The sequence below is a fragment of the Crocodylus porosus genome, unplaced genomic scaffold (assembly GCF_001723895.1).
Source record: "Crocodylus porosus isolate Cpor-Errol unplaced genomic scaffold, CroPor_comp1, whole genome shotgun sequence".
Classification (NCBI taxonomy): Eukaryota; Metazoa; Chordata; order Crocodylia; family Crocodylidae; genus Crocodylus; species Crocodylus porosus.
In genome coordinates, this window is record NW_017728918.1 from 103,731,294 (window position 1) to 103,743,228 (window position 11,935).

The following is an 11,935-nucleotide window of genomic DNA, read 5'->3' on the forward strand; positions in this document are numbered from 1 at the left end:
TCCAGAGGAGGGCCACCCGCATGATCTGGGGACAACAGGGCAGACACTACAATGAGAGACTGTGGAACCTGAACCTGCTCAGCCTTCACAAGAGAAGGCTGAGGGGGGACCTGGTGACTGTCTATAAACTCACTAGGGGGCACCAGAAGGGTTTGGGGGAGACCAGCATTTCCAAAGGGTTCTTAAACCCTTCATTCTTTTTACTGGCATTATGGCAAGGAAGTTGACAAGGCAGGGTAGCACCTAAAAGAGATGAACTGGTTTAGAGGCACAAGCTTTTGTAGACAAGAATTGTCAGATGGTACCTCTGTCTATAAAAATAACAGCAGCAATTAAGCAGCCTTAAAACGTAGGAAAAATGCAAAGTAAAAGGAAATGGACTGTACTAGATGCTTCAGTAACTAGAAAATACTAGATCCTTTCCACTGATTCTGATAGTGAGATCTAGATCTCTTATCATGAAAAATACAGTTAAAACCATTTGCAAGTAAATAGTCTCTTCACATGTACTAAAAAGGTTATGTGGAGTTTTTCCCTATGGCAGAAGGTTTTGCTTCCTACTCATAATTTTAAAATTTCAGTCTAGACCAGTACAGGAAAACATGTCTGAAGCTGCATTAATCATTTAGAAGAGGTTATTGGACTGATGTGCTGGTAGCAATTACCAGAGTTAGGGTTTCAAAACACTTTCCATTATAACTAGCTTTCACATGCTTATAACGTTCTGAAATATTTTGCCTTCAGGTCTGAAATTTTCCATGGTTCATCTCTGTTCAATGGAAAACTTTTTGGAAAATGTGAGTAGTCTGAATAAAATTTTCTTCTGTCACTCGAATGACAGAGGACTTCACACACACACACCATTTTTTTTAGCCCACACTTTTCATAAATATTCTGGCATAGTTAGAAATTGAGATCCAGCCAGGAGATAATCCCCGTTGACTATTATGGTCTTTTCTTAGTTCCATGTTTTAATCTGATAAGATTAGAAGATAAAATCCATACCAAAGATGTGCAATTTTTCCCCAGATATTTTCTCAGACCAAAAGGTTTTGAGAAGAACAAAGCCCAAGCATCAGGGGCAGGCATGTGGGTTTTTGCAGAGACATCTGAAGTAACAGCATTCTTTCCCCACACCTACAGAGAAGCTCTATGGAGGAAACTTTTGCCAATGGCTACAGCAGGCTTGATATTTGCCTGAAAGAATTGAGTAGGAAACAAGAATCTAAACAACAACTGACCCCCTATCCCTTTTTCCTACCCGTGTACCTAACTTATCACATTTCTGATGTGCAGTCCATAACCACATATAGCTTCCTTCCCTCCATCTCTCTCAACGTACATAGGAGTGGGTTGAATTTATATCTGAAGAAAGAGATCAACGGCATGTGTCAACAACTGCATTAAAGCAAGATTTTTCAAATAACATCAACTTAACTTTACCTGCACCATCTCTCTCCATTTTCTCATTAATCGTCTCTCCAGTGGATCAATAGCTACTTACAGAGATCTCTAAGAAGCTGGGCAGGGAGCTGCTGGCTGCTCACCACAGGCTGGTTTCAACAATTGGTATGAGGGGGCTTATATAATGCTGGCAAACATATGGTGATTTCCACACAAACACCACACTGCATTTTTCTCCACCTTCTACCTGCTAGTCTCTCCTGCAGCTGCACCTACTTTTCTCTATTTTATGGAAGTCAAATAATGTCATGTGGAAAAATGGAGGAGCCCAAGGAATCTAGTGACTTTTTATTTGTTTTGCTCTGTCCAAGTTGCATAATGGCCATCACAGCTGTCCCTCCACCAAAGCAACCTCATGTCTCCCCAGGCTGGGAGCCATCATTTACACTTGTGATGGCTCTTTTCCTTTCCTCTCTTCTATCTCCCTTGCTCTTCACCGTACCACTTCTCCTCCTAACTGTTGATCTAGGATTTCAAACTAGCGCTAGGACAATGAAAGCAGGGCAGTTTTTAACAGGATTATCTAACCAACACCTCTCTACTACTTCTCTGAACAGCAGCTTCAGCCAGCAAGAAGGTATCTCCATCTTTGCTCCAGTATCTGACATTAGCCTAGTGCTACATTCCTATGCTCCTGCACCCACACTCTCTACCTCACAAAACTGTCTGCTTCACTATACCTTACTTCTGATTCTGAAAACCTTTGCGTTGTTCCTATCCCAAGTTGATAAAGACACTCTCATACTTCCAAGTTGGTGATAGCTACTTGAATGCAGATGTTCATCCAGAAATGGTTTTAAAAAATAACGAATCATTTTACACTGGCCAAAATGTAAAATGCATCAAGGCATTCACATCTTTCAGTCATTAGGAATCTGGGCCAAAACTGAACCAGGGACCTATCAACATAAGAACTGTTTCATTTTAAAACAAGGCAGCATTCCACAAAGCAATGAAGGTAGAGACAGTCTGAAATAACTGGGACACATGCTCAGAAGTAGTTTCATAAAGTACCTTAAGACTATCATAAAAACTTTCTTCTGCATAGTAAATTCCTTACCGCTGAATGAATGTCCAACTCTTTAAACATGAAGCAGTTTGAATAGAAGAGTTTGGTTATGTATAACGGATCTTTTGAATACTAACAATCCTAATCAGACTGTGTAATCATATTAAAGACCTAGCAGTTTCTGCTGGTTACCAAATCCCCAGACTTCAACTTAAGATTTTAAAACATCTAAAATATAAAAGTTCAGACTTCGCAACTCAGAAATGAACTGGTAGTAATGTTCTGCTTTGTGGTATTCCCTATATCCTCCAACATGTTAAACAGTTGATGATTTGAGTAAGTTACTGAGTTCTTAACATAGCATGTGGAAAAAAATAGTTCTAGTATCTGTATGACATATCTGGATAAGAAATGATATTCCACACAAAAAGAGTGCAGTAGAGAACTGAACAGAAAGCAGGTGTCAGGTCAAGAAGCAGAGTGACACTTCATGTTGAAAACTGTCTAAGGATGACAGATGTGTTATTTTGGGAGAAGCAAGAGTTATCTTGTCATTTAGACTCATTCAAATTGCCATTCATTTGCACAAAGTGGATCTGAAGTCTCAGAATACTTTATTTCTACAGATACTTACTGAGTAAATATAATTCTATGCCTTTTTATAAGGCTGATTGTGGTTTAAAACCACAACTTAATCTGAGAATAACTAATTACAGCTTTTCTTGGGGAGGCACTACCTTGATTTCTTTTATAAGAATACCATCAGCAATGAATGTGATCCTTATGGGCTCAAATCTATGCTCCTTTATGCAGAAATGCACTGCTCCAAATAGCCTGTTAAATCAAGTATGGAAGTGGCTTAACATGTTATCCTACTTTAACAGACACAGTGCCTGATAAAACGTATCCACGTACATAAATTAACAACAACAGAGTGAAACAGTGACAGCCTACCTCAGTCACTAGTTACAGGAGTAAAAGTACTGTTTGTTAGAGAGAAGGGAAGATAGGAATATACAAGTAATAAATAAGAGTTTGAAGAAACAAATGGTGAAAGAGTTAGTTCCTTTTATGCTGCCTTTCACCCTCCCCCCACCACACACAATCCTAAACAGGAACTATATTAGATACAAATAAAGTAGACATGACCTTTTTTCCTCCTCTGCATGATTAATTACTTAATGTCCTATTAATTGGAAAATGTAGCTGAATTTCAAATGCTTTCATTCTCTCAACATATCATGCTGTCTGGGAAGCACCGATTAAGCTGTTCATCAAAGGTGAGCAGGCAAGGTCATCTAGACTGTACTTCTTCAGTTATTCATTACCTGTCCTAAATAGTAATTAACAATGGCAATATTTCCATAAATCAAAGCCTCTCTGATTACCCCAGATGATAAGCAGCCAGTTTCTTTCATTAATCTTTTTTTCCCTCCTTTAATATTAATCTTACCGATTTGGTCCAAGTATCAAATGTCACTTCAGAGGTACAATTGCATTATGCATCTTAGCATTCAGTTACTAGAACCTGGTTAAGTGTGTGTGCATGTGATTACGGGAAACTGAGCAAACAGAATTATTGACATTTGAGGTGGTCCTCTTCCATGAAGCTCTACCAGTTTCTGGATAGGTGATGTTCATTAAACTCAGTAGGAAGTTCCCATACAGTAAAATTTATGAACGTTGCAAAGATCTACCTATTTATATTTTGTTTGGTTTTTTTTAAGAAGGCTATCTAATTTCAAGTCAACTTCAAAGGCTATTTGTAAGGAAATGTCAAAATTCAAAAAAAGGAGGAAACAAAGATCACAAATTTCTCTTGTTTAGCATGTACCGTAACCACTGTTCTCACCTTGAGGCATCTCAGGTGGCAAATAGTGAGGTTCTTGTGCACTGACATGCACCCAATCGAAGTCATCATATAAGTCTTGATGGTAATCACAGGGACCTGGACCATCATCAAAAGTGCATCCCCCTAAAAGAAAGTTAACAAGTGCTTATTATTTACAAAATCTTCATTTAATTAAAACAAACATCCTTTATAATTCAAAGCAAAGGTGTTTCTTCTAGGTGCATCTACCACAGAGCCCACACCACCTATGACAGTTCACAAGCTTTTATGTGCAGAGCTAAAAATCTCAAGCATCTCATCCATCAATGTTATTCTCTAAAATTTTCTCTGCTGCTCAGAACTAAATTCCCCCAACAGCATATTCTATTGAAGCAGGAAATCACAGATTATGCTACTAAAGTCAAAGTGGAACCTGGCTTAATGTTTGCATAATAAAAAGTGACATGCTATCCAGACTAAGAGGGGAAAGAATTGAAAGCAATGAACAAAGCTAACACAAGTAAAGGTGCAATCAACTCTAATGCACTGACAGACTACACAGTCCAAGCAGTGAATACAACTTGATGACAAAGCACACGCTTACACGGAAATGAAAAAGGGGAGGAAAGAGGGCTCTGATAATATAACAACAATTACTTAGACATAAAATAATATTTCGATTACTGCACAGTAATTTGATGCTATTGCTTTATTAAAACAATACAGCACAACAGAGAACAAGTTGAAAGCTCTTTTTCACTTGTGAAGAGCAAGGAAAAAAAAAGTGAAAAGAAAGGAAGAGGGAATCAGAGGAAGATGGGAGGAAAGATGAATGGAGCCACAAAAGACAAAATACCGGGTCAAAAGAAATCTGAGGGAAGGAAAGAAAAATATAGTGCAAACTTTGCACTAAAAAACCCCATAAGTAACACACATGTAACTGCAGCAGCTGTTATTTTCATTAATAGTAAGCAATCCATGGGATTTACAGGTTCACTTGACAAATGAAAGATAAGATCAGGAAAAATCTTTCAGATTTCTTAAGAGATAAAGGCAGGCTGCACACAAAAGTGAACTCTATTTCTGTCTCAATAGCCTCTGAGCTAGTACATCAACACAATTAACCATTCCTCCAGTTACAATTACTAATTCTTGTGGTTAATAAACAAACTAACATGCTGCAGAGCCTGTATTATTCTTTGGTTGGCCGTACTTCTCATTTTATAATACCGAAAGATGGAGTTTGAAGCTATGGTTTATATACAGGGGTTCTCGATCACCAGCCTACTAGTCACATCCGGCTCTCAGCCCTGGGTCATCCAGCCTGCAGGGCTCACCACACATCCAGAAATTTGGGGGAAATGGTGGTGGCACTATTCCTGTGCTCTGAAATTTCCAGACCCATGGACAGCTCTGCAGCCTGGGCCCAGGACCCAATCCCAACATCATGAGGATGGGAGGGGGGTCATGCTAGGCTCCCAGGATGCAATCCCAACATGCAGGGATGGGAAGGCCTGGGGCCAAAATATTGAGCACCACTCATTTAAAATTTCTGCATACAGGAAATTTGAGATTATCCTCAATGTGTCACTTTTATTCTATCTACATAGCATCTGGTGCCTGATTGTTCTCCCCCTTCAAATGCCACAACCTCCCAAATAGAAATGAAGAAGATTCAATAAACCATGCTAGTTACTATCCCCTTCACAAAAGACAGGACTGTGGGCCCGCACTGTTTAACATCTTCATCAGCAACTTGGATGAAGGGGTGGAAAGCATGATGTCCAAGTTTGCTAATGACACTAAGATCTGGGAAGAGGTGGACACACTTGAAGGGAGAGAAAGGCTACAAATAGATTTAGACAGACTACAAAAGCGGGCAGACAAGAATAGGATAGGGTTCAATGTAGATAAATGCAGGGTGCTGCACCTCAGGAGAAGGAATCCACAGCATACATACAGTCTGGGGAGTTGCCCTCTTGAAAGCACAGAGGCGGAAAGGGATCTTGGAGTCATTATTGACTCCAAGATGAACATGAGCCGCTAATGCCAGACCGCAGCTAGCAAGGCCAGCCATACCTTGTCATGCATCCAAAGGTGCATCTCAAGCCGGTCCAGAGAGGTGATACTCCCCCTCTATGCGACTTTGGTCAGGCCGCAGTTGGAGTACTGCATCCAGTACTGGGAGGCACACTTCAAGAGAGGGATGTGGCCAGCCTGGAGATGGCTCAGAGGAGGGCCACCCATTTGATAAGAGGGCAGCAGGACAGGCCCTATGAGGAGAGACAGAGACCTAAACCTGTTCAGCCTCGGCAAGAGGAGGCTGAAGGGGGACCTAGTGCTGCCTACAAACTCATTGGGAAGACCATCAGCAAACAGGTAGAGCCCTTTTCTCCCCAGCACCACCTGGGGTGATGGGGAACAATGGTAATACGCTGATGGAGAACAGGTTTAGGTTAGAGATCAGAAGTCAATAATTTACCGTTAGGGTGGCCAAAATCTGGAACCAACTTCCGGGGAAGTGGTCCTCGTCCCTACCTTGGGCAAATTCAAGAGGAGGTTGGATCATCACCTGTCATCACCATTCATTCCTGCGTGTGGCAGGGGGTCAGGCTAGATGATCTGTTCAGGTCCCTCCTGACCCTAGCTACTATGAAACGATGAAACCCAGCCCAGGAGCAGAGCTGCAGGGAAAGTTACGGGATGACCCATAGCAAAATAAATTAAGTTTTTCCAAACTAAAATTGAATATTAAACACATTTTGGCTGAAAGCCAAAATAACTTACTAATGAGTAATAACAATTTAAAATCTTATAAAGAGCGCATGTTTTAAAAAAAGATACTAGTTAAAAACCTAATTTTTAGTGGCAATTTCTCAATCAATTCCAGCCTGTATGACTGAGCTCCTCCTCTTCACAAAAACATGACTCGGAGCAGAAGAATCATTTCCTCTAATGTTTATTTAGCACTAGTGAGGTCCAGTTTTAGACTCACATTTAAAAAAGATGAGAACAAACTAGAAATAGTTCAGCAGAGTACAACAAAATTATTAGAAACCTGGGAAGCATGCTGTAGAAGAAGAAGCTGAAAGATCTATGATGGTTTAGTTTGGAGAAGTGAAGAATGAGGGAAGATTTGATAAAAGTCTTTAAATATGTCACAGGCAATTATGAGAGAGGGTTTTTTTTCCTCTGGCTATAGGAGGACAGGACTAGGAACAATGGCCTCAAGCTTCTGCAGAGGAAATTTAGGTTGAAAATTAGGAGGAACTTTCCAACTACAATGGTTGTCAAGTATTGCAACAGGTTCTCAAGAGCACACTGGAAGATACTTGGCTGGAGTGGCTTAGTCAGAGATGATCCTGCCCTGAGAAGGGGACTGGGTCAGATGACCTTATGAGATTCCTTCCAGTCCTACTTTCCTACTATCCTATTTCCTACAACTCTGGGCAGATATTTGTGATTTCTACAAAATGGACACTATTCATGGAAGTTACTGACAAAAGTATGTTAAAATATAACCACTGTATAATTTCTTTTGGTTTACTTTTTAAAAAACATGGCTGCTATAAAGAATCTGAATCAATACAATTGGTAAAAAACAACACAAAAACACTTTAATTTTTTTATTTTAAATGAGGTCATTCTGGTAAAGCAATCATAAGGCTACAATCCTGGTACATGAATGCCATAGCATTCCAAGGCACCAATCTTAAAAATTTCCAAAATTTGGAGTTTAGGCTTAGGGTTATTTGTACCAGTACAATACAAACATACTCATTTGTACTGGGTAACCACTCTCTGTTATGCTTTAAATAAATGTCAGCCATGTAACCATGAAGTAGAATGAAACACATAAGAATGTGTGCATGACAATACAAGCACTACAAAATCCCAGAACAACATTTATATTCTACACAGAATTGACTGCCATGTCAGTGTCACTGTCAAGGACAGCAAAGCACAGAAGGAGAAACAGTTTTATCAAAGAAATATTTATGCCTTTAAGAAAGTTCTAACTCCAGTGTCCTATTACCACCAAAAGACCTTTCTAATTAACGTTGGTCATGATAAAACTAAAAAGGTTAGAACATAAATCTTGTCCTTTGATTTAACTTACAATACCTTGCTATGATCATTCTACAGCAAAAACGTACATTTCCATAGACATTTAATTGATAAATGAATAGCAGTTTCCCTTAAAGCGAAGTTATCGCTGTCTCCCGTCACAGTACCAAAATGACATACTGCTTTGAAACAAATGCCTTTAGGGCACCTATTACCCTGTTTAATGGTTTAAGTGCCCTCAGTATATAAAATTTAAACTACAAGTGACTCTCACATTGACTTACTTGGAAGATGAATGTTCTTAATTGCTGTTCTTCGTACCCACTATTAATTTTAGGTATCAGGATTCTGATTAGTAATAACAACTAGCATGTCAATATACAACAAGCAATTCAGGCCTTGTTATTTGTTGCACATTACTGCAGCCTCAGCAAACCCAGTAAGTGCACATTTATCGTATCCATGTAAAAGAAAAGTTATCAGGATGGATTATTGCCCGGTTACAAAATCCAGTTTACGCAAGAACTGCCTTACCAAAAGGAGAAAAAGGCATGATCTCATCTGGTATTTTGCCATTATCAGAGATCAATATGTGGTTTCAGGGTAAATAAAAGTCAGTGTATAACTACAATGAATGCATTAGACCCACTTATGCATTATAACGCCATGAGGCAGAACATAAAGAATTCCCCTATTTTTGAAGCAAAATTTGATCTGCTACTATTTTATCAGTCCAGCACCTGCATCCTATTTCAGTAACAACAATGATGAAAAAACCTATTTATTTTATAACACTGATGAAAACATAAGTAGTACTTGGGAGGTAGTGAAAGATGGGAAAGAAGCCTACAGTGGTGAGGCTCTATTCACAGATACTCAAAATAATATATCTTTTTAAATCCATCCTTTGACAACTACTGACACAAAACTAAAATCATTTTAGGCCATGAGGTTTTTTCCCACCCCCCTCATAATGCTGAATCACTAACACTGAAAGAGTCATGCAAACCACTTTCCCATGTATTTCTGGTAACTCCAAATACTTACAAGGAAAAGCAAAATATATTGTTGCTCAACTTATCTTAAGAATGTAAAATCAAAAAAAGGACAAACATGTTCTGCTAGCTCTCTACAGGCTACAGGCAATAAGACACCCCTTCCCCTCCCCCCCCCCCAAAAAAAATCTCTAAATGTCACAATATCATAAAGCTTAGTTATGGACACATCATTTCCCATTCATCTCCAACATCTAGGAGTAACTACATCCTTTGGTTACAGTGAGGGAGCCACAATTCACTCTCAATATCAACATGGAATTAGTAAACTCAGAGACATAACCAAGCAGCTCCACTCCCAGGGCAGCACTGGATGCTGCCGTGCACATAGCAACCACTTCTATTTTTGTATCCACCCATTCCCCACCGCAAGCTGCTGCCCCAGTGATGCACCCCACCTCAGTTACGATAGCACAAAACATAAGCCTGGAGCGTTTCTCCCTCCCACCCCTTCTCTTTTTTTGAGACTAAAGTAAAGGGGAGGCATCGGTTCTGATGCCTCTCCTTTAGCTCCTGGCACTTTGAAGACACACAGTGCTATTATTCAAAAACCACTGGGACCATACACAACTGACTGATTGACCAATATCCACCTGTTCTAAATTTCTAATAAGGTACCAAAGATTGAGAGAATGATTGTTGCAATGAGCTGGTTCAGCTTATAAATGAAGGAAAAAATATCCAAGAATGACAATCCCAATGAAGGTTTGTGAGCATTACCACAGTATCAATATTTAATGTGCAAGATAAGCCAACACTCAGATGTGTAACTAAATCACTAAGTGAGACTAAGGAAATGATAGGATGCCACTATCAACCTACCAAAATGGTCTAAGATAAACTTGATTATTATGATGTTTAAAAAGCATGCCCTATACTTTATGAAACCAATAAGAATGTCCATACTATATAGTTATAATTTATTTTTCTCATATGGCCGAGCTAATAACTATTAGAAGTGGTCTTTACAAGCCCTAATCAAAATTAATATACATTGTTTCAGTCCAAGGCATAATATTTGTTCATATTTGCCTGCCTGAAAAACAGTTCTTTCAATCCCTGGCCTTAAAAAGTCAAACTCTGGCTGAGGCTTAACAAAAAAGATCATCTTGTTAATATATCCTTAATAAAAGTAGGAACAGTATCTTAGAACAGTACATGGAGGGAATCTGTAAGAGCACTTTTCACTGTACATGCTGTTTGTTCATTTCAAAAAACAAGACTGGATTACAGTTAAGAGGCTTCAGTTTCTAAATTATACAGTATTTTCCTTCATTGGTTTCTTCTGAAAGATTATATTTAAATCTCAAGGAAACCAGACAAATAAACTATTCATTAAAGGTTATGGGGGGGAGGAAAATCACAAAACCATTTTACTTTTAGTTGTAAAATTCACAGAATTTGGGTAAGCAATTTTAAATTTTCATTAACAATAATTTTAAAAAACCCAGAAGTAAATAACTTAGACTGTCTTCGAAAGCTTCAAACATTTATTTCAAAAGAAATACAAGTAGCCTACCACTTACCTGTAGGAAAAAAGTTATCCTCCACTACACCATGGTTAACAGGGAAATTAAGAGAAACAGAAGTTCAGCTAGTATTTCTGTTGAAGATTCTACACATGCTTCACATATCTCATAGACATTAGGGCTGGAAGGGATCTCGTAAGATTATCGGGTCTGGTCCCCTGCCCAAGGGACAGGAAGTCAGCTAGGGTCAAAGGATCCCAGCAACATAAACATCCAAATGTTTCTTAAAAGTGTTCAGAGTAGATGCTCGCACCACCTCTGGGGTTAGTCTGTTCCAGGCCTTCGGGTCTCGGACAATAAAGAAGTTTTTCCTTATGTCCAGCCTAAAAGGATCTTGCAGGAGTTTGTGACTATTGGACTTTGTTATCATTTGGGGTACTCTGGTCAACAGGCATTCCCCCAGATCCTGATGTACAACCCTTATGTACTTATAGGCTGCCACCAAGTCACCCCTGAGCCTGTGCTTCTCCAGGCTGAAGAGTCCCATAGCTCGCAGCCTGTCTTCATAAGGCCTGTTCTCTTGCCCTCTGATCATGTGTGCGGCTCTCTTTTGGACTCTTGCAAGCTTCTCCACATCCTTCTTGAATCGTAGCGCCCAGAACTGGATGCAGTACTGCAGCTGCAGCCTCACCAAGGCCAAGTACAATGGAAGGATAACATCTTGGGTCTCTCTCAAGATGCATTGGTAGATGCAAACCAGAGTTTTATTTGCTCTGCTAGCTATGGATTGCACTGATGGCTCATATTCACGTTGTGGTTAATCGTGACCCCAAAGTCTCTTTCAGTCGTGGTACTAGCAGGTGTAGCATTGTGGAGGCCAAGTGTGATGTGCTCCCCACCCCCAGGCCTCACCTCCCCCACACCAGAAGTGCAGCACCTTGCATTTTTTCGTATTGAATGCCATCAGGTTGAGGAAACCATAGGCCAGTTAGTCTTACCTCAATCCTGGGTAAGCTTTTTGAGAGAATTATTCTGGCAC

The 11,935-nt window shown here is 39.6% G+C and overlaps 1 protein-coding gene across 8 annotated transcripts in view; it reads right to left on the reverse strand.

The window, feature by feature from the left end:
* PTPRK (protein tyrosine phosphatase, receptor type K) overlaps nucleotides 1–11,935 on the reverse strand; it is a 608,487-nt gene that overhangs the window by 471,605 nt on the left and 124,947 nt on the right. For all 8 annotated transcript variants that reach the window (XM_019538012.1, XM_019538011.1, XM_019538015.1 and 5 more), the window contains exon 2: nucleotides 4,326–4,448. In XM_019538012.1, coding sequence (XP_019393557.1) covers nucleotides 4,326–4,448 — 123 coding nt within the window. The remainder of the gene's footprint in view (nucleotides 1–4,325; nucleotides 4,449–11,935) is intronic.